Source organism: Entelurus aequoreus, linkage group LG08 (assembly GCF_033978785.1).
Source record: "Entelurus aequoreus isolate RoL-2023_Sb linkage group LG08, RoL_Eaeq_v1.1, whole genome shotgun sequence".
Taxonomy (NCBI): Eukaryota; Metazoa; Chordata; class Actinopteri; order Syngnathiformes; family Syngnathidae; genus Entelurus; species Entelurus aequoreus.
This window is the reverse complement of record NC_084738.1, coordinates 10116685-10141384: the sequence shown is the minus strand read 5'-3', so window position 1 is coordinate 10141384 and position 24700 is coordinate 10116685. Positions and strand designations below refer to the sequence as shown.

At 35.6% G+C, this 24700-nt stretch overlaps 1 protein-coding gene across 1 annotated transcript in view; it reads right to left on the bottom strand.

Annotated features, from left to right (window-relative positions):
• The window catches only part of LOC133655390 (zinc finger MIZ domain-containing protein 1-like), a 260084-nt gene that overhangs the window by 65624 nt on the left and 169760 nt on the right, over positions 1-24700 (bottom strand). The window contains exon 3 of the mRNA XM_062055505.1: positions 7291-7410. Coding sequence (XP_061911489.1) covers positions 7291-7359 — 69 coding nt within the window. The 5' untranslated portion in view covers positions 7360-7410. The remainder of the gene's footprint in view (positions 1-7290; positions 7411-24700) is intronic.

Below are 24700 nucleotides of genomic sequence, written 5' to 3'. Positions count from 1 at the left end.
ACAAAGTTGTGACCCTCGCCCCATCCTTGTTTGTGAATGACTGAGCTTTTCATGGAGGCTGCTTTTATACTCAATCATGGCACCCACCTGTTCCCAATTAGCCTGTTCACCTGTGGGATGTTCCAAATAAGTGTTTGATGAGCATTCCTCAACTTTCTCAGTCTTTTTTGACACTTGTGCCAGCTTTTTGGAAACATGTTGCAGGCATCAAATTCCAAATGTAATGTAATTCATATTTGCAAAAAATAACAACGTTTTCCAGTTCAAACGTTAAGTATCTTGTCTTTGCAGTCTATTCAATTGAATATAAGTTGAAAAGTATTTGCAAATCATTGTATTCTCTTTTTATTTACGATTTACACAACGTGCCAACTTCACTGGTTTTGGGTTTTGTACATTACAAACACCATGTTTTGTAAGATACTGTATGTCTCTCTGCTAAATGTATTGCAAGAAACTTTCCATAAAAAAAAAAAATCTGTAAAATAATAAACCAAATTATAGAATCAAATCAAAACAATGCAGATTAGAGAACGTGAAAAAAGGCATTTTCATGTAATCTTTGTTGCGACGGACGTCTCTACTACGACAAAGGTGGCATCTGTAAAGCTGACGTTCCAACATTGTCAAGAAAAGGTAGACAAAATTTAATGAACAAAGCAAATGTACAAATCTACAATAAAATAAAATAAAGATACCACGTAAGTAAGACATGTTTAAAACTGTATTATTAAAATATATTTAACATAATTAACTTAAATCTAAATATTATTTAACCTCACGTTTCAATTAAAACTAGTTAATAATGGATCATATGATATTAAAACTGAAATTAACTTAATTTCTACAATATTAATGCAATTTCATAATTAATAAATTACATTTTATTACAATAATATTGATTGTATTTTATTTATATCATATTATTATTTAAAGAGACTACATTTATCACCGTATATATATTTCCAATAAATACTTATACATAATCATACCATTATGATAATATATATTGTGTAAAACAATATAGTATAATTAAATATACTATATTATTTCTCCCAAAAATTTCAAGTTTTCCACAAATCGCGGAGCATTTTTTCCCCTCGTCAAATCCTCACGAGGCCTGAGTGTATGATTTCATAATTGAAAATGACTGAGGTTATTGTTCAAAAATCAAATTATCCTAATTTTGCAAGGGGACGCTCATTTAAAAATGAGCGGCGTAATGATTTCTGATTTCGCCTTCAAGCTGGCCACTGAATGCGGCTGACACATTCCAATTTCCTCCACTTTATCATCTCGTTCTGCGGTAATTTATCATTGGAGCAACAAAATCAATTTGTTCCCCCGTCGGCTGGACTGGTGTGTGTGTGTGTGTGTGTGTCACCTCTCGCATGGTGCGACACAATGAGCGAGGCTTGATTTATATTCCTGCTGCCTTCAATGATGCCCCAAAAAATAAATAAAAGCAGCAGCAGACTTTCAATTAAGGCAAACAGCTGGATTGCTTCACAATATTTCCTTAATTATTTGAGCAATTGGACAATGGGGAGAGGATAGCGAGTTAATTGTTCTGATCTCCCACAATGATCATCTCCAGACGGCGTGGCTGAAAGGGCCGCTCTAATTGGCAGGGCATAAATGCTATTTATTATGCGCCACTTCCAAAAAACCCTGATTGTGCGTGGCACAAAGCTGCCTCTATTAGCGGTGGCGGGGCTGCCGGGTTTGAAATGACCCCCACTCTTAACCATTTATGAGCGCCGACGCGAGGTCTCCTCGCACGCCGCGGATCTGTCTAATTGACATGTTTACCCATATGACGATAACATCGCGACGTGTTTGTTTAAATCTTTGCCTGGCGGGGTTAACACGCTTAACCTCATTTGGATTGTGTGCACTTTAGACGCTCCCCTTTTGTTGACTTCTTTCAGGCGCTAAGCCGCGCGATCAAACATTTCTTCCACGGAATGCCTTATTTAATATTTAATATCCTGCTGCAAGGACTATAGACCGTTTACGTCTCAAAGGCCTCCATCGGGAATCAGGATTTAGCACCTTTGTTTGCACAATCTTTGTCGTACTACTCGCTAGAAGCTTCTGAAACATAGTTTAAGTATGGATTTTTCTCAATGAAATCTTTCTGCCATACCCTTTAGGAGGTCGCAAATAGGGTTGGGCATCGAGGGTCTTATTTTTTAATAAGTTGATTCCTATATTCAGAATTAGCTGCCAGAGAGGTGCTATTATATCTCTATAAACCGTGTGGAGCCGCTCCCCTATGTTGACAATCCTCAGGCATGTGAAATGTCCTCAAAAACGCGGAAATCTGCGTTTTTAAACATTAATTTTTGCATCAAGATATCACTTACGCGTTTTCAAACATTCATTTTCGCCTCAAAATATCACTTCTGCGTCTTAAACACTAGTTTTCGCATCAAAATATCACTTTCGCGTCTTTAAACATTTATTTCCGCGTCAAAATATTAGTTCCGTGTTTTTAAACATAAATTTTCGCCTCAAAATATCCCTTGCACATTTTTAAACTTTCATTTTCGCGTCCAAATCTCACTTCTGGGTTTTTAAACATCCATTTTCGCGTCAAAATATCACATCCGCGTCTTTAAACACTCATTTTAGCGTCGAAATATAATTAATGTTAATGTTAAATTAGTGTTTTCAAACATTAATTTTCGTGTCAAAATATAACTTCTGCGTTTTTAAATATTCATTTTTGCATCAAAATATCATTAATGTTAATGCTAAATTAGTGTTTTCAAACATTAATTTTTGTGTCAAATTATCACTTTCACGTTTTAAAACATTGATTTTTGCGTCAAAATATCACTTCTGCGTTTTTAAACATTAATTTCCGCGTCAAAATATCACTTCTGCGTCTTTAAACACTCGTTTTCGCATCAAAATGTCACTTTTGCGTCTTTAAACATTAATTTGCGCGTCAAAATATTACTTCCGCCTTTTTAAACATTAATTTTTGCATCAAAATATCACTTACGCGTTTTCAAATATTAATTTTCGCCTCAAAATATCACTTCTGCGTCTTAAACACTAGTTTTCGCATCAAAATATCACTTTCGCGTTTTTAAACATTAATTTTCGCGTCCAAATCTCACTTCTGGGTTTTTAAACATTAATTTTCGCGTCAAAATATCACATCCGCGTCTTTAAACACTCATTTTCGCTTCAAAATATCACTTCCGCATCTTCAAACATAAATTTTCGCGTCAAAATATAACTTCTGCGTTTTTAAATATTAATTTTTGCGTCAAAATATCATTAATGTTAATGTTAAATTAGTGTTTTCAAACATTTATTTTTGTGTCAAAATATCACTTTCACGTTTTAAAACATTAATTTTCGCGTCAAAATATCCCTTTTGCATTTTTAAACATTGATTTTTGCGTCAAAATATTACTTCTGCGTTTTTAAACATTAATTTCCGCGTCAAAATATCACTTCTGCGTCTTTAAACACTCGTTTTCGCATCAAAATATCACTTTTGCGTCTTTAAACATTAATTTGCGCGTCAAAATATTACTTCCGCCTTTTTAAACATTAATTTTTGCATCAAAATATCACTTACGCTTTTTCAAACATTAATTTTCGCCTCAAAATATCACTTCTGCGTCTTAAACACTAGTTTTCGCATCAAAATATCACTTTCGCCTTTTTAAACATTAATTTTCGCCTCAAAATATCACTTCCGCATTTTTAAACATTCATTTTCGCGTCCAAATCTCACTTCTGGGTTTTTAAACATTATTTTTTGCGTGAAAATATCACATCCGCGTCTTTAAACACTCATTTTCGCGTCAAAATATCACTTCCGCATCTTCAAACATAAATTTTCGCGTCAAAATATAACTTCCGCGTTTTTAAATATTCATTTTTGCGTCAAAACATCATTAATGTTAATGTTAAATTAGTGTTTTCAAACATTAATTTTTGTGTCAAAATATCACTTTCACGTTTTAAAACATTAATTTTCGCGTCAAAATATCACTTTTGCATTTTTAAACATTGATTTTTGCGTCAAAATATTACTTCTGCGTTTTTAAACATTCATTTCCGCGTCAAAATATCACTTCTGCGTCTTTAAACACTCCTTTTCGCATGAAAATATCACTTTTGCGTCGTTAAACATTAATTTGCGCGTCAAAATATTACTTCCGCCTTTTTAAACATTAATTTTTGCATCAAAATATCACTTACGCGTTTTCAAATATTAATTTTTGCCTCAAAATATCACTTCTGCGTCTTAAACACTAGTTTTCGCATCAAAATATCACTTTTGCGTTTTAAAACATTAATTTTTGTGTCAAATTATCACTTTCACGTTTTAAAACATTGATTTTTGCGTCAAAATATCACTTCTGCGTTTTTAAACATTAATTTCCGCGTCAAAATATCACTTCTGCGTCTTTAAACACTCGTTTTCGCATCAAAATATCCCTTTTGCGTCTTTAAACATTAATTTGCGCGTCAAAATATTACTTCCGCCTTTTTAAACATTGATTTTTGCATCAAAATATCACTTACGCGTTTTCAAACATTAATTTTCGCCTCAAAATATCACTTCTGCGTCTTAAACACTAGTTTTCGCATCAAAATATCACTTTCGCGTTTTTAAACATTAATTTTCGCCTCAAAATATCACTTCCGCATTTTTAAACATTCATTTTCGCGTCCAAATCTCACTTCTGGGTTTTTAAACATTAATTTTTGCGTCAAAATATCACATCCGCGTCTTTAAACACTAATTTTCGCGTCAAAATATCACTTCCGCATCTTCAAACATAAATTTTCGCGTCAAAATATAACTTCTGCGTTTTTAAATATTCATTTTTGCATCAAAATTAATGTTAATGTTAAATTAGTGTTTTCAAACATTAATTTTTGTGTCAAAATATCACTTTCACGTTTTAAAACATTAATTTTCGCGTCAAAATATCCGTTTTGCATTTTTAAACATTGATTTTTGCGTCAAAATATTACTTTTGCGTTTTTAAACATTAATTTCCGTGTCAAAATATCACTTCTGCGTCTTTAAACACTCCTTTTCGCATGAAAATATCACTTTTGCGTCTTTAAACATTAATTTGCGCGTCAAAATATTACTTCCGCCTTTTTAAACATTAATTTTTGCATCAAAATATCACTTACGCGTTTTCAAACATTAATTTTCGCCTCAAAATATCACTTCTGCGTCTTAAACACTAGTTTTCGCATCAAAATATCACTTTCGCGTTTTTAAACATTAATTTTCGCCTCAAAATATCACTTCCGCATTTTTAAACATTCATTTTCGCGTCCAAATCTCACTTCTGGGTTTTTAAACATTAATTTTTGCGTCAAAATATCACATCCGCGTCTTTAAACACTAATTTTCGCGTCAAAATATCACTTCCGCATCTTCAAACATAAATTTTCGCGTCAAAATATAACTTCTGCGTTTTTAAATATTCATTTTTGCATCAAAATTAATGTTAATGTTAAATTAGTGTTTTCAAACATTAATTTTTGTGTCAAAATATCACTTTCACGTTTTAAAACATTAATTTTCGCGTCAAAATATCCGTTTTGCATTTTTAAACATTGATTTTTGCGTCAAAATATTACTTCTGCGTTTTTAAACATTCATTTCCGTGTCAAAATATCACTTCTGCGTCTTTAAACACTCCTTTTCGCATGAAAATATCACTTTTGCGTCGTTAAACATTAATTTGCGCGTCAAAATATTACTTCCGCCTTTTTAAACATTAATTTTTGCATCAAAATATCACTTACGCGTTTTCAAATATTAATTTTCGCCTCAAAATATCACTTCTGCGTCGTAAACGCTAGTTTTCGCATCAAAATATCACTTTCGCGTTTTAAAACATTAATTTTCGCCTCAAAATATCACTTCCGCATTTTTAAACATTCATTTTCGCGTCCAAATCTCACTTCTGGGTTTTTAAACATTAATTTTTGCGTCAAAATATCACATCCGCGTCTTTAAACACTAATTTCGCGTCAAAATATCACTTCCGCATCTTCAAACATAAATATCCGCGTCAAAATATAACTTCTGCGTTTTTAAATATTCATTTTTGCGTCAAAATGTCATAAATGTTCATTTTAAATTAGTGTTTTCAAACATTAATTTTTGTGTCAAAATATCACTTTCACGTTTTAAAACATTAATTTTCGCGTCAAAATATCACTTTTGCATTTTTAAACATTGACTTTTGCGTAAAAATATCACTTCTGCGTTTTTAAACATTAATTTTCGCGTCAAAATATCCCTTCTGCGTCTTTAAACACATGTTTTCGCATGAAAATATCACTTTTGCGTCTTTAAACATTAATTTGCACGTCAAAATATTACTTCCGCCTTTTTAAACATTAATTTTTGCATCAAAATATCACTCACGCGTTTTCAAACATTAATTTTCGCCTCAAAATCTCTCTTCTGGGTTTTTAAACATTAATTTTCGCGTCAAAATATCACATCCGCGTCTTTAAACACTCATTTTCACGTCAAAATATCACTTCCGCATCTTCAAACATAAATTTCCGCGTCAAAATATCACTTTTGCATTTTTAAACATCAATTTTTGCGTAAAAATATCACTTCTGCGTTTTTAAACATTAATTTTCGCGTCAAAATATCACTTCTGCGTCTTTAAACACTTGTTTTCGCATCAAAATATCACTTTTGTGTCTTTAAACACTTGTTTTCCCATTAAAATACCACTTTTGCGTTTTTGGGCATTTATTTTCGCGTCAAAATATTACTTCCGCCTTTTTAAACATTATTTTCCGCCTCGAAATATCACTTCCGCATCTATAAACACTATTTTTTGTCTCAAAATATCACTTCCGCATCTATAAACACTATTTTTTGTCTCAAAATATCACTTCCGCATTTTTAAACATTCATTTTCGCGTCCAAATATCACTTCTGCGTTTGTAAACATTAATTTTTAACGTCAAAATATCACTTCTGCGTTTTTAAACATTAATTTTTAACGTCAAAATATAATTTCCTGCGTCTTTCGCATCAAAATATAACTTTTACTCGACGTAAAGAATTTTATTCTTTGACCTGCACGCCACCTTCTGTCTCTGTACTCTGGGGTAACGGCAACAGCCGACATGCCCCACCGTGACCATTATGAAGCAAATGCCAATTCAGTATCAGTGCAGTGTCACTACAGCTAGTGAGCGTGCCATACACTCGCCAAGGGGCTATTTCACCAACAGCAGTGTTTAAAAGCTGCCTCTCACCTGTTTGATACACTGCAGCCGGTCATTGGTCTGCTGGATGTGTCTGTCCATGGACGGAATGGAGTTCATGTTGTTTGTCCCTCTTTGGCCCCTACCTGCCAGCCATTAAACTGCAGCGCTCTGCAACACAAACACAACATATGACACTTTAGTGTGTGTGTGTTGAGGTGTGTGTGTGTGTTGTAAACCAGAGTGTGGAGGTATTGATTTGTCAGGTGACAAACGCCACAGAGATCACCCGTCCTTAGCCCCCCTGACACCCCCTAACAAGGACTGACGCTTGCCCCCCATGCCCCCTGGAGGACACTTGGGTGAGGACGTCTTGACGGCGTCGCATCACCTCAGGGTGAAAGGACACGCACTCTGACACACACACGCGTTATTCGGAGAACCTGACAAGTGGTCCCTCGTTTGTGTTACTTGACCATTATGCCCACGGACAGTAAACGCCAGTTAATCGTCGGATAGGTCGCCTACTTGAAGAATAAAAACAAACAAACCCCGTGGCACGAATAAACTTTGTTTCCTTTAAGGAAAATACATATTAGCTGGTGCCCACTAGGGGACTTTAATTACATTTAGTATAATCCAATAGGGACCTTTCCCCATTTAAATGCCGGGTGCATCATTTATTCTAATAAATAAATGCCAGACCTCAAATAAACAATTGCTTTTATCCCTTGGCAAAAAGCCAACACACGATGGTCAATCAGACAACAGTTAGTTCACAGTTGCATCTGCCATCTTAATGAATAAACCTCAAATAGACTGTTCATTTTATCAAATACATAGCATGTACTGTAAATACCCTCATGATTATCTATTAGACAAAATGACCTTATTAGTGAACAAGTACACCATAGGTTTTAATAAATAAATGCCACACCTCAAATATACACATCACTTTTCACCCCAAATAGGGAACACAATCACAGATGGTGCCACTACAGGGGTATGATTATGCTATGTCATTGATCACCAAGTCTGTCTTCTATTTCAACAAATAAATGCCACACCTCAAATATACACCTCCCTTTGTCCCCAAAGAGGAAGAAAAATAGCAAGGTAGTGCTACTACAGGGCTCCGATTATGCTACCTTGATAACATTAAGACCATTAATCACCAGGTGTGTCTTCTATTTTAATGAATAAACGCCACTCCTCAAATATACACCTCCCTTTTTCCCCAAAACAGGGAACAAATGAACAGATGGTGCCACTACAAGGGTAGGATTATGCTACCTTGATAACATTAATACAATTAATCACCGGTTGTGTCTTCTATTTTAAAAAATAAATGCCACACCTCAAATATACACCTCCCTTTGTCCCCAAAGAGGGAGCAAAATAGCAGGTGTTGCTACTACAAGGGTATGATTATGCTACCTTAATAACATTAATACCATTATACACCGGTTGGGTCTTCTATTTTAATGAATGAATGCCACTCCTCAAATATACACATCCCTTTTTTCCCCAAACAGGGATCAAAATAGCAGGTGTTGCTACTACAAGGGTATGATTATGCTACCTTAATAACATCAATACCATTAATCCCCAGTTGTGTCTTCTATTTTAATGAATGAATGCCACCTCTCAAATATACACCTCCCTTTTCCTCCAAAACAGGTAACAAATGAACAGATGGTGCCACTACAAGGGTATGATTATGCTACCTTGATAACATTAATCACAATAAATACCACCCCTCAAATATACACCTTCCCGTTTACCCTATACTGGGAACAAAATAACAGTGGGTGCCAACACAGGGGTATGATTATGCTACCTAGATAACATTAATAGTATTATTCACCAGGTGTGTCTCATATTTTAATAAATAAATGCCACCCCTCAAATATACACCTCCCTTTTTCCAACAAAAAGGGAACAAAATAACAATTGATGCCACTACAAGGGTATTATTATGCTACCTTGATAACATTAATAGTATTATTCACCAGGTGTGTCTCCCATTTTAATAAATAAATGCCACACCTCTAATATACACCTCCCTTTTTCCAACAAAAATGGAACAAAATAACAGGTGGTGCCACTATACAAGTTTGATCATGCTACCTTGATAACATTAATACCAATAATCACCGGTTGTGTCTTCTATTTTAATGAAAAAATGCCACCCCTCAAATATACACCTCCCTTTTTCCAACAAAAAGGGAACAAAATAACAATTGGTGCCACTACAAGGGTATTATTATGCTACATTGATAACATTAATAGTATTATTCACCAGGTGTGTCTCTTATTTTAATAAATAAATGCCACCCCTCAAATATACACCTTCCTTTTTCTCCAAAACAGGGAACAAATGAACATATGGTGCCACCACAGGGGTATGATTATGCTACCTTGATAACATTAATTATATTATTCACCAGGTGTGTCTCCTATTTTGATAAATAAATGCCACCCCTCAAATATACACCTCCCTTTTTCCAACAAAAAGGGAACAAAATAACAGGGGGTGCTACTATACGAGTATGATCATGCTACCTTCACAACATTAATACTTTAAATTGACATATTCCCTATAACAAACAAAAAAACTGTTACTAAGTGGCATCATTCTCCAATAATGTATACCTGGCGGTATAGCTCGGTTGGTAGAGTGGCCGTGCCAGCAACTTGAGGGTTCCAGGTTCGATCCCCGCTTCCACCACCCTAGTCACTGCCGTTGTGTCCTTGGGCAAGACACTTTACCCGCCTGCTCCCAGTGCCACCCACACTGGTTTAAATGTAACTTATATATTGGGTTTCTCTATGTAAAAGCGCTTTGAGTCACTAGAGAAAAGCGCTATATAAATATAATTAAAATTTAAAAAAAGAAGTAAATGCCACACCTCATATTGTTGCTTTCTTTGGTACTATACTTGTAGGTACTGTAACGTCACTCTGGGTTATACTATTAGAGATGTCCAATATTATCGGCCGATAAATGCTTTAAAATGTAATATCGGAAATTATCGGTATCCTTTTTTTTTTATTATCGGTATCATTATTTTTTTATTTTTTTTTTAACTAAATCAACATAAAAAACAGTACACCAACCCAAAAAACCTCCCTCCCCCATTTACACTCATTCCCACAAAAGGGTTGTTTCTTTCTGTTATCAATATTCTGGTTCCTACATTATATATCAATATATATCAATACAGTCTGCAAGGGATACAGTCCGTAAGCACACATGATTGTGCGTGCTGCTGGTCCACTAATAGTACTAACCTTTTAACAGTTAATTTTCATTAATTACTAGTTTCTATGTAACTGTTTTTATATTGTTTTACTTTCTTTTTTATTCAAGAAAATGTTTTGAATTTATTTATCTAATTTTATTTTTTATTTTTTTTTAAATGACCTTATCTTCACCATACCCGGTTGTCCAAATTAGGCATAATAATGTGTTAATTCCACGACTGTATATATCGGTATCGGTTGATATCGGTATCGGTAATTAAGAGTTGGACAATATCGGATATCGGCAAAAAGCCATTATCGGACATCCCCAATTATAGTGCTATAATAGACACAAAGCTGCGCATTTGCTAAGTAAAATAATTAATGCCGTACCTCGAATAGATGCCTTTTTTTTTTTTTTTTTTTTTTTTGCATAATTAAAAAAAAAACGGGTGTGGCTTTGGGGCTGTGATTACTTTTGCTACAATCTGACAGACACCACGCCTCAATTATCATCCATTTAAGTAAATAAACACCAAACCTGAAATAAAAATTACTTTTTATTTGCAAGGGGTAACAATCTTTACAATGAGCACTGTGCTTTATTCACAGTATTTATTTGTGTAAAAGGTACTTGCTAGTATTATACAAAATCATTTGTAGGACTATACGCCTGGGGCTTTCTGCAGTTGACACTCTTAGCTTTTATTTGAGGAAATATTTGTAACACCCTCTCCCCTCCGTTGCTTTTCAGCAGCAGCACACTATTGATTTTGGAGATTTTTTTTAATGTAGTTTGCTTTACAAGGGAAAATGCTTTATCATGGGCGTCAGACAAAAGCCCTACAAAGTATTACAAGCGACATTAAAAGCTAGCGAGGTAGCCTGAAGGCAGCCGGTTTAATGTTGCGTTCAACGTCAAATAAACATCACACTAACACCCGCCATCCCACCCTCGCAACCATCCCGTTAACCCCGCCCCTTTCCCTCCGCCTCCGCGCCACCTTCTCCTCCATTACTGCCACACGGCGATGAGACCTTCTCCCCGTGCACAAAGTACCTGCAGCCTCGACCCACCCGTTAATGCTCGCTGAGGGGTCCCTAGCCGGGGTTTAACGGGCGGGGCCGCTAATCTACTCCACTAGACGGCGGCTAAAGAGCTTTTAGGAGACCTCTTGGTGCTGCTCTCTACTTGACACAAGACAAGAACACACCAGAGCATTAGTGCTCCTTGAATTACAATCTTTCTTTTATTTGTTTTTTGGGAAGTCCGAGGCTGACATTCAAATATATCCACACAGGTCATAACATTAGGTGCACCTGCCTATGATTTATTTTATAAATATGATTTGTGTTTTATTTTACATGCGTCTATTTTATTTTCCCATTTCATTAAGTTGCTTCACATGCTAACTTCCTTAGCATGACATCAGCTAATGTTTTATTACGTTTGCTTCACACGCTAACTTCCTTAGCATGACATCAGCTAATGTCTTACGACAATAGCTTCACACGCTAACTTCCTTAGCATGACATCAGGTAATGTCTTACGACAATAGCTTCACACGCTAACTTCCTTAGCATGACATCAGCTAATGTCTTACGACAATAGCTTCACACGCTAACTTCCTTAGCATGACATCAGCTAATGTCTTATGACATTAGCTTCACGCGCTAACTTTCTTAGCATGACATCAGCTAATGTCTTATAACAATAGCTTCACACGCTGACTTCAGCTAATGTCTTATGACATTAGCTTCACATGCTAACTTCCTCAGCATGACAATAGCTTCACACGCTAACTTCCTTAGCATGACAATAGCTTTACACGCTAACTTCCTTAGCATGACATCGGGTAATGTCTTATGACAATAGCTTCACATGCTAACTTCCTTAGCATGACATCAGCTAATCTCTTATGACATTAGCTTCACATGCTAACTTCCTTAGCATTACATCAGCTAATGTCTTATGACATTAGCTTCACACGCTAACTTCCTTAGCATGACATCAGCTAATCTTTTATGACATTAGCTTCACATGCTAACTTCCTTAGCATGACATCAGGTAATGTCTTATGACATTAGCTTCACACGCTAACTTCCTTAACATGACATCAGCTAATGTCTTATGACATTAGCTTCACACGCTAACTTCCTTAGCACGACATCAGCTAATGTCTTATGACAATATTTTCACACGCAAACTTCCTTAGCATCACTTCAGGTAATGTCTTATGACATTAGCTTCACATGCTAACTTTTTTAGCATGACATTAGCTTCACATGCCAACTTCCTTAGCATGGCATCAGCTAATGTCTTATGACATTAGCCTCACACGCTAACTTCCTTAGCATGACATCAGGTAATGTCCTACGACATTAGCTTCATGTGTTAACTTCCTTAGCATGACATCAGCTAATGTCTTATGACATTAGCTTCACACACTAACTTCCTTAGCCTCACATGCTAACTTCCTTAGCATGACAATAGCTTCACACGCTAACTTCCTTAGCATGACAGCAGCTAATCTCTTAAGACATCAGCTTCATATGCTAACTTCCTTAGCATGACATCATACCTCTTATGACATTAGCTTCACATGCTAACTTCCTTAGCATGACATCAGCTAATCTCTTATGACATTAGCTTCACACGCTAACTTCCTTAGCATGACATCAGCTAATGTCTTATGACATTAGCTTCACACGTTAATTTCCTTAGCATAGTATTTCGTTTTTTTTAGTTTGTTTCTTCGGTCAGTGGTCAACAAAATAAAACAAACATTCATAAATTGCCAATTTTACAGACCGAAAGGGTTTAGGCTGAAGTTGAGCACTTATTTCGCCTCACCCTGTAAACAATATATCCACACGGGTCATATCATTAGGTACACCTGCATATTGTAATTAGCTGTAAATATAACAACACTCTCTTTTGACTGACACTGTCACAGCAGTGGGAGTTGTAGTTTTTTGTGTGTTTTATTTTACATGTGTCTTATTTTATTTTCCCATTTCATTAAGGCGCTTCACATGCTAACTTCCTTAGCATGACATTAGCTTCACACGCTAACTTCCTTAGCATAGTATTATTTTTTTTTTACTTTATTACTTCTTCGGTCAGTGGTCAACAAAATAAAGAAACAGTTTTATATTCATAAATTGACAATTTTACAGACCGAAAGGGTTTAGGCTGAATTTGAGCACTTATTGAAACAATATATCCACACGGGTCATATAATTAGGTACACCTGCATATGTCTAATGACATTAGCTTCACACGCTAACTTCCTTAGCATGACATCAGCTAATGTTTGATGAGACATATTGTTTTATGCAGATTTTTTTGTTAAAAGCATATTCAACATAATTTCCGCCTTAAATTAAGCATTTTCAAAGATACAAATGGCTGAACAAACTAGAAATATCAACACTACAGTAGTATTGGTCACTAAATGTGCTGGTCAGTATCGTGGCCACTGATTGGCTCAGCCTGAGGCAGTGTTACAGTATTGGATTAAAAGAGTGTAACGGTGACTAAAGGGTGTTATTTCATGTCTGGAGGGCTCTCATAATACATCCATTTTCTACCGCCTGTCCCTCTCGGGTGTAAAAAAAATATTTAAACAGTAGGAAACAGGTTTTTTTTAATTAGATATTACATTTATAATAAATGATTCATAATTAGCGGAAATTCATTAATTGCGGTGATGTTCAGAACCAATTAACAGCGATAAACAGTAATTTAATTTAATTTAATCTCTTAGTTTATGTTTATAAAATGTTATTATATAATTATTACATTTATTACCTTAATAGATTACAATATATGTATTTATTTTTTTAAATGTTATCTTACTACTATTTTTCAATATGTATATTATACATTTATTAAAATAAAATGTGCTACCCTGCAAACATTGCTTTTTGCTTTTGTATCTGTTTTTAATCTGGCCCTAATAACACTCATTAAGGCAGAGGTGTTAAAGTCAAGGCCCGCGGGCCAGATCAATGAATTATCTATGGCCCCCGGGATATTTGATCAGTATTAGAAGCAGCCCGCAGGCCACGGCCCCCTGCTGCTGTTTTGCAGGCACCAATCAGTGTTGGTGCTAGGAATTTACAAAACTTACTTTTTTGTAAGTGTTTTGAAAACAAATGATAAATGTATGCATTATCCTGTTATATCTCACATTCTACATTGTGTTTTGGAAAAAGCTAGTCATAAACATTACTTAATTCAATAAAAATAATAATACAAAAGAAAACACATTTTTATGCATATGTAAATGTATTCAGTTATAAACATTCATTCATTTTCTTCTTTCCTTCATGGATCTAAACCAGGGGTGTCAAACTCATTTTATATCGGGGGCCACATAGAGAAAAATCTACTCCCAAGTGGACCGGACTGGTAAAATCACGGCACGATAACTTAAAAATAAAGACAACTTCAGATTGTTCTATTTGTTTAAAAATAGAACAAGCACAAATGTACAAATCATGTTGTTGGTTTTTTATTTTATTTGTCTTTATTTATTTTTTCTGAATAAATTATGTGTAAAATATTCACCAGTCAACTCATTGGTGTTAATTTTCAATCAAGATAAAAAAAATGGTATCAAAATCAAATTAGAGGATTTTATTTATGTAGTTTGATAATTTTCCTCGACTGATGTACTAACATTATGTGGTTTATTTTGTACATATGTCGCATCATCTACAAAGATACAAATAATTGCTATTGCGACATCCAGTGGACACATTTAGAACAGCTGTTTCTTTCATTCAAAAATGTCAGGTTAATTTTCATACTTAGCAAACTCATCCCGGTGGCCGGATAAAACCTGTCCGCGGGCCTGATCCGGCCCTCGAGCCGTACGTTTGACACCCCTGATCTAAACTTTACCGCTGCCGGTATATTTATTGTAATATTTTTATTTTAAAATTTTCAGAATGTGTTTGTTCTATTTTTGGCTAAAGTAAGACAAAGAAAACAATCTGAAATTGTCTTTATTTTTTTAGTTTTAATGCCATGATTTTAATAGTCCGGCCCGTGTGTGCACAGGTTTTCCTCCATGCGGCCCCTGAGCTAAAATTAGTTTGACACCCCTGAATTAATGGGTTATAAATTGGTTACTGATGAGCTTAAATACTACATGAATTGTTATAAGTAACCACAAAACAAGCTCTGCGCGTTCCCACTTTCCACAGCGTATGATTATTACTTTTTTACAAGACTTTATTTATCCCACAATGGGGAAATTAAGTTGTTGCAGTGCAGGTTTTTACGTATAGTAACAATATTGAACGTCATTTAATAACATTTGTTTAATTAAATACTACATATTGCGCACTAATATGTGTATATATATAAAAGATTAAATGGTATTTCACAGCAAGAAAAAAAAGATGACAGTAATCACATAAGTGCGTTGTAAAGTTGAAATTAAGGGGAGCCTTCACTGCAAAAAGTCAGTGTTCGAAAACAAGGAAAAAAAATACAAAAATTAGGGGTATTTTAATTGAACTAAGCAAAATTATCTGCCAATAGAACAAGAAAATTCGGCTTGTCAAGGCTTTCCAAAACAAGTAAAATGAGCTAACCTCAATGAATCCAAAAATACCTTAAAATAAGTATATTCTCACTAATAACAAGTGCACTTTTCTTGGTAGAAAAAAAGAGACCTTTTTACTCAATATGTTGAAAAATATTCTTAAATTAAGTAAATGCATCTTGACATAATGATTTTTTTTTTCATGCTTGAAGTAAGAAATGATTACTTTAAAAATGTCGTTTTATACTTGTGAGTGTTAATGACACAGCTTTGCAACAGTTGATATTCTAGTTTCAAGCATGTTTTACTCAATATAGCTCATCAAATCTCAGCAACAAGCTGTAATATCTTACTGAGATCATTTAGGACCAAAACCTTTAAAACAAGTGAAACACTCTAACATAAAATCTGCTTAGTGAGAAGAATTATCTTATCAGACAGAAAATAAGCAAATATCACCCTTATTTGAGATATTTAATCTTACTTAGATTTCAGTTTTTGCAGTGTTGTTTTTGGGGTCTGAGTCGATTGTGCAGGTGTGCCTAATTTTCTGGCCAGTTAGTGTATCAATGGCACAGACTAATGGGATTTAACACGGTTTGTTTCCAATGAGTTCACGCTGCTAATGCCTCCTATTGAGCCGCAGTGACCCTTGGCCGCCAGCAGGTGTCTCCCCCGGCTCTCGCAGTGCAGCAGCGCCACAAAGGCTGCTAGCAGGCGGGTGGAGTGGAGTGGAGTGTTGCTTTAAGCCTTTACAAGCTCCACAAATCCCGGGCTGTGCTGCTTGCTAACAGGGCTTCACTCACGCCGCCACCGCTTTCTCTGACCTTGTGCTTATTGATGAGCGGCGGTGGCGGCGGCGGATTGACCTGCCCTTTCCTTCACTCTCTATACCTCTCCGTGTCAGGTGAGTTATTAGACGTCAGGCGGGGGGACGGACGCCATTGGATGCTCTGTCAGGCACTCTGCTGTTAAACACACGTTTAGGCGCACACATGGACGCCTTCCTAGCTGTGGATTCCGGCACAACAAAAGACACGAGTAGATGGCTTTATGGCGGGGATGTAAAATATATATATTGAGTGGGAGCTGTGATAAAACCGAGTGAGGGGATGCAGGCCTGGAACAAATACGAAAGGCAGTGGAGGGTGGCGGCAAGGCGATGGGAGCGCCGCTGGAGGATTGGATGAAATTATCTCTTTATAATCATAGGGGAGGGGTGGCGGTGGGGCCTCCGCATGGCTGCCCCCACTGACAGATGAGGCGTCTTCCAATGCAGCCTAAAAACAATGTTTTCTTACCCCTCGGGTTTTAAAAAACGACCAACATTTTATGGCCGAGATGGCCCACTACCTGTGCGTCTTACAGTAGAGGATTTTTGAGCAACCTGTCAAAAAAAAAAAAAAAAAATAGTGGTATTGATATCGGTCCGATACCATGGTGCCACTATACGAGTATGATCGTGCTACCTTGACAACATTATTACTTTAAATTGATATATATTCCCTATAACAAAGAAAAAAACGGTGTTACTAAGCGGCTGTTTCCACCTTTACTATATTTAAAATTAGAGATATATGCGTTAAAATGTAATATCGGAAATGATCTGTATCGGTTTATTTATTATCGGTATCGTTTTTTAAATTGTTTTTATTTTTATTAAATCAACATAAAAAACACAAGATACACTTACAATTAGTGCACCAACCCAAAAAACCTCCTTCCCCCATTTACACTCATTCACACAAAAGGGTTGTTTCTTTTGTTATTAATATTCTGGTTCCTACATTATATATCAATATATATCAATACAGTCTGCAAGGGATACAGTCCGTAAGCACACATGATTGTGCGTGCTGCTGGTCCACTAATAGTACTAACCTTTAACAGTTAATTTTACTAATTTTCATTCATTACTAGTTTCTATGTAACTGTTTTTATATTGTTGTACTTTCTTTTTATTCAAGAAAATGTTTTTAATTTATTTAGCTTATTTTAATATTTTTTTTAAAAAGTACCTTATCTTCACCATACCTGGTTGTCCAAATTAGGCATAATAACGTGTTAATTCCACGACTGCATATATCGGTTGATATCGGTATCGGTTGATATCGGTATCGGAATATCGGATATCGGCAAAAAGCCATTATCGGACATCCCTATTTAAAATATATCATTCTCCAATAATCGCCAGTAGAGATGTCGATAAATGCTTTAAAATGTAATATCGGAAATTATCGGTATCGGTTTCAATAAGTAAAATGTATGACTTTTTAAAACGCCGCTGTATGGAGTGGTACACGGACGTAGGGAGAAGTACAGAGCGCCAATAAACCTTAAAGGCACTGCCTTTGCGTGCCGGCCCAATCACATAATACCTACGGCTTTTCACACACACAAGTGAATGCAAGGCATACTTGGTCAACAGCCATACAGGTCACACTGAGGGTGGACGTATAAACAACTTTAACACTGTTACAAATATGCGCCACACTGTGAACCCACACCAAACAAGAATGATAAACACATTTCGGGAGAACATCCGCACCGTAACACAACATAAACACAACAGAACAAATACCCAGAACCCCTTGCAGCACTAACTCTTCCGGGACGCTACAATATACACCCCCTGCTACTCCCTACCCCCCCCCAACCCCGCCCACCTCAACTTCCTCATGCTCTCTCAGGGAGAGCATGTCCCAAATTCCAAGCTGCTGTTTTGAGGCATGTTAAAGAAAATAATGCACTTTGTGACTTCAATAATAAATATGGCAGTGCCATGTTGGCATTTTTATTTTCCATAACTTGAGTTGATTTATTTTGTAAAACCTTGTTACATTGTTTAATGCATCCAGCGGGGCATCACAACAAAATTAGGCATAATAATGTGTTAATTCCACGACTGTATATATCGGTATCGGTTGATATCGGAATCGGTAATTAAGAGTTGGACAATATCGAAATATCGGATGTCGGCAAAAAAGCCATTATCGGACATCTCTAATCGCCAGGTATGTCTTCTTTTTAAAGAAGTAAATGCCACACCTCAAATTGTTGCCTCCTTTGGGAATATACTTGTAGGTGCTATAATGTCACTTGGGGTTAAACACTATTATCACGCTATAATAGACACAAAGCTGTACATTTGATAATTAAAATAATTAATGCCATACCTCGAATAGATGCCTTCTTGTTTTTTTTTTGCATAACAAAAGAAAACGGGTGCGGCTTTGGGGCTGTGATTACTTTCGCTACAATCTGACAGACACCACGCCTCAATTATTTGTTAGTGAATTATCATCCATTTAAGTAAATAAACACCAAACCTCAAATAAAAATGACTTTATTCCTCCTTGGAGAAAGGAAGCGAGGGGTAACAATCGTTACAATGAGTCACAAAGCTGCTGTTTTTTATTTACACTATTTATTTGTGTAAAAGGTACTTGCTAGTATTATACAAAATCATTTGTAGGACTATGCCTGGGGCTTTCTGCAGTTGACACTCTTAAATATTTGGGCTCTGGGCTAAAAACAATGTTTTCTTACCCGACCAACATTTTATGGCCGATAAAAAAAAATAGTGGTATTGATATCGGCCCGATATTAGCAATGAAAAATAAAGTATCGGATAATAAGATACAAGCAGGTGTGCAAAGCTAACATCTAAAAGTCCGCCGATAAGCACACTTGTGAAGTCATTTACAAAAGGTAAACATGGCAGGCTATAGGCTACTCGGAGCTGGCAGCTACACAACAGCTAAGCACACAATAGCACACAAGCTAGGCATGCATAATACGTGTCTGTCATTGAACAATATTGCAGTCTAAAACACCCCAGTTGTCAACATAAACAAATATCAAATAATTATAGTTGCATGCTACTTACGCGTACAAAGTTTCCAAGGCAGAAGCGCATTAGAAAGTGTCCAGTAACAAACGTGTCCGCATCGTTCAACTTACTGCATCATGACACTGGACGTCACCAAAAAAATAAATGAATATTTCATTTCAAAAGCATAAATCTGTCATAAGGTTGGTTTTTCCATATCTACCATTGTTCTCTGACTAGTTTCACTTGATGGTGGTGTGTATTATCACAGTGGAACCCCTCTTTGTACGAACCACAGACAGAATAAACACGCTGCTTTGGTGTACGAACCTTGTCTCAGTGTACGGACGTTTTGTCCACCCATTGTGTGCACCGCTGTGCGGCCATTTTGTGCCCGGCGGCACATCCTTTATGGGCAGGATGATCGATATTTGGTGCGCATTGTTTGTGCTAGGTGCTACTTTGTTTGTTTCTTAGCCTTTAAAAAACACATTTAGTTTTGCTAGCTCAATAGGAGTCTAAAGAAAGCAACGGACAAGCTGCACACCAAGAAGATTAACCAAACATGGAATGGGGATTTTATGTTTTTTTTCCTAATCATTGTAGCAACCTGGCTGTTAAAGTTAAATTGTTCTGGGGTGTCAAACTGTGAGTGCACCACAGGGCTGGTGACAGTGTGTGTGTGTGTCAGCAGGGTGGCTGGAAAGAAGGGCAGTTCAGCTAGTTGTTGTTTTGGCTTTGTTATTAAATAGAAAGTTGCTATGTTTGTTTGTTTGTACTGTATATATTGTGTTCAAAGTGTACCAACTTTTACTAAAATATGGACTTTTGTCCAGACTGCAACCCATATTTACATTATTTTTATAGGGAAATTTGCAAACCCTGTTCAAGAACCAATTAGGTTTGCAAACCGAGCTCCCACTGTATGTTCCAATCATCCCTGGGGGGCGCTTTGTGTTTGACAAAAAAAAGTGTATATTTTGCCGCCAAGCTCCGCCCCCAACTTGAGATATAAACTCGAAATTTTTCTGGATTTATCTTCGCCTATTTGTTAAGCAAATTGGGTTACTCTTTGGTGTTGATTCAGCAAATTTCCCTAAGAGGAGTGCGTTCAAGAAATTGGACGAAATCCCTTAAAAAATTTTTTTTTTGTTTTGGGTTAAGAAAATAAATGCGTCCCCACAGTGTCTTATCAATAGTGAGTCACATCCATGAGAATGATGTAATACTCTGCCTCGCCATAAGTGGCGCTGTAAGCAAACAAAGCCAATGGAACCACCAAAAGAAGAAACCGCGTACATGCATAGAGTTCTATTCTCCGGTGACCGGTCACACGTCATAAGAAAACAACAAAAAGTGGTGACGGCAGCTTCGAAAGTGACTCTTTTGTTTGGACAGACGACAAATGGGATTTACTTTTGCACGTCAAAACTGTGAAATATCAACAGATATTTCTGAAGATTCTTCACTGAAACTCGCCTCATTCTCAGTTTACAGACACATCGGTGATAATTTGCCTCTTGAAGTCCAACTTAAGCAGAAATGTGCTTTTGGTAGGTTTAATCCTATCGTATTTTTCGGACTATAAGTCGCAGTTTTTTTCACAATTTGGCCGGGTGTGCGACTTATACTCAGGAGCGACTTACGTGTGAAATTATTAACACATTACCGTAAAATATCAAATAATATTATTTAGCTCATTCACGTAAGAGACTAGATGTATAAGATTTCATGGGATTTACCGATTAGGAGTGACAGATTGTTTGGTAAACGTATAGCATGTTCTATATGTTATAGTTATTTGAATGACTCTTACCATAATATGTTACGTTAACATACCAGGCACGTTCTCAGTTGGTTATTTATGCCTCATATAACGTACACTTATTCAGCCTGTTGTTCACTATTCTTTATTTATTTTAAATTGCCTTTCAAATGTCTATTCTTGGTGTTGGGTTTTATCAAATACATTTCCCCAAAAAATGCGACTTAAATATGTTTTTTTCCTTCTTTATAATGCATTTTCGGCCAGTGCGACTTATACTCCGGAGCGACTTATAGTCCGAAAAATACGGTACTTTAATTTACTTTAATTTTAGACTACTCGTGACTTAGGGCTATATAAGTAAACATTGATTGATGGATTGATTGATTGATTAATCTTCACGAGCTAACCGCTACCAGCTACTTGTTATGCTACATCAGAGCTAGTTTAGCTAGCATGGTGACGTAACGACAGAGGTGTTAAGTTATGATGCATGATAATAGTGTTTGCAAAGAGGTGATGAAACATTTTTAAATTGTTTACGTAGACACACAACAGGAGACAGAATGAAGAAAAAGGGTTTGAACGATCTTTCGAGGTGCACGCAACTTGGAAAATAGATTGTATGTAGCCTTTTATTGTTTGATACTGTACGTGCACTATTTTAAAAAGTGAATCTTGTCCCAAAAAAGAAAGTAAGGAAATAGTTGTCATTGTTTACATCACACACACACACAATTCACCGACATCGTCTCGTTCTCATTCCAGTTTTAACAAAAGTTACAGTATTAAACATCACTAGTACATAATTGGGGTGTCCAAATTTTTTTTCAAATGAATCGCTATTCTTATTTGTAACAATACTTAATCGATTAAATATATATATATATACAGACACAATTTTCTCATTCAATGTGTTTTCTTTATTTTCATGACTAATCTACTACATTGTAGATTGTCACTGAAGGCATCAAAACTATGAATGAACACATGTGGAGTTATGTACTTAACAAAAAAAGGTGAAATAACTGAAAACATGTTTTGTATTCTAGTTTCTTTAAAAAATAGCCACCCTTTGCTCAGATTACTGCTTTGCACACTCTTGGCATTCTCTCGATGAGCTTCAAGAGATAGTCACCTGAAATGGTTTTCGCTTCACAGGTGTGCTTGAAGCTCATCGGGAGAATGCCAAGAGTGTGCAAAGCAGTAATCAGAGCAAATGGTGGCTATTTTGAAGAAACTAGAACATAAAACATGTTTTCAGTTATTTCACCTTTTTTTGTTAAGTAAGTAACTCCGCATGTGTTCATTCAAAACATGTTCGAAATACATTTAAACCATAACCAAATGAATAAGTGATTGATCACTCACGCTGAGAGCTGTGTTTTTTTCATTTAGTAGCATGGTGCTGCTAGTGAAAAAGCTAAGCGTAAAGCACTGATATATATGCATATATATATATATATATATATATATATATATATATATATATATATATATATATATATATATATATATATATATATATATATATATATATATATATATACATATATATACAGTACAGGCCAAAAGTTTGGACACACCTTCTCATTTCAATACGTTTTCTTTATTTTCATGACTATTTACATTGTAGATTGTCACTGAAGGCATCAAAACTATGACACCTGTGAAGTGAAAACCCTTTCAGGTGACTACCTCTTAAAGCTCATCGAGAGAATGCCAGGAGTGTGCAAAGCAGTAATCAGAGCAAAGGGTGGCTATTTTGAAGAAACTAGAATATAAAACATGTTTTCGGTTATTTCACCTTTTTTTGTTAAGTACATAACTCCACATGTGTTCATTCATAGTTTTGATGCCTTCAGTGACAATCTACAATGTAAATAGTCATGCAAATAAAGAAAACGCATTGAATGAGAAGGTGTGTCCAAACTCTTGGCCTGTACTGTATATATATATATATATATATATATATATATATATATATATATATATATATATATATATATATATATATATATATATATATATATACATATATATATATATATATATATACATATACATATATATATATATATATATACATATACATATATATATATATATATATATACATATATATATATATTTTTTTGTTTTCTTTTCTTTTCTTCGAACTGTGCTTTACAGCCAGGCAAATTATATTGTTGATATACACTACCGTTCAAAAGTTTGGGGTCACCCAAACAATTTTGTGGAATAGCCTTCGTTTCTAAGAACAAGAATAGACTGTCAAGTTTCAGGTGAAAGTTCTCTTTTTCTGGCCATTTTGAGCGTTTAATTGACCCCACAAATGTGATGCTCCAGAAACTCAATCTGCTCAAAGGAAGGACAGTTTTGTAGCTTCTGTAACGAGCTAAACTGTTTTCAGATGTGTGAACATGATTGCACAAGGGTTTTCTAATCATCAATTAGCCTTCTGAGCCAATGAGCAAACACATTGTACCATTAGAACACTGGAGTGATAGTTGCTGGAAATGGGCCTCTATACACCTATGTAGATATTGCACCAAAAACCAGACATTTGCAGCTAGAATAGTCATTTACCACATTAGCAATGTATAGAGTGTATTTCTTTAAAGTTAAGACTAGTTTAAAGTTATCTTCATTGAAAAGTACAGTGCTTTTCCTTCAAAAATAAGGACATTTCAATGTGACCCCAAACTTTTGAACGGTAGTGTAGATATATTATATATGTTAATCATAAAACTGGCACCTGATGTTATTGAAAAAGTATTGATTATGAATCGTTTTGAATCGAGAATCAATTCTGCATCGAATCAAATTGAATTGTGTGCTGCCCAAATAGTCACACTCCTAATAGATAAGTACAGTGCATAAGGGTAAAACACTGCTTTTAGCAGTTTGACATAGTTGTACTTAAAATAATCTGACATGTGTGTTGTTAATATTGTGCATGTGTGTCTGTACTGCGTGTCTACTTGATCGATGATAACGAGTTTGGTTGACAGCTGTTACTGTAAGCATGCCTCTCCCTGTTAGGCACCGATTTAC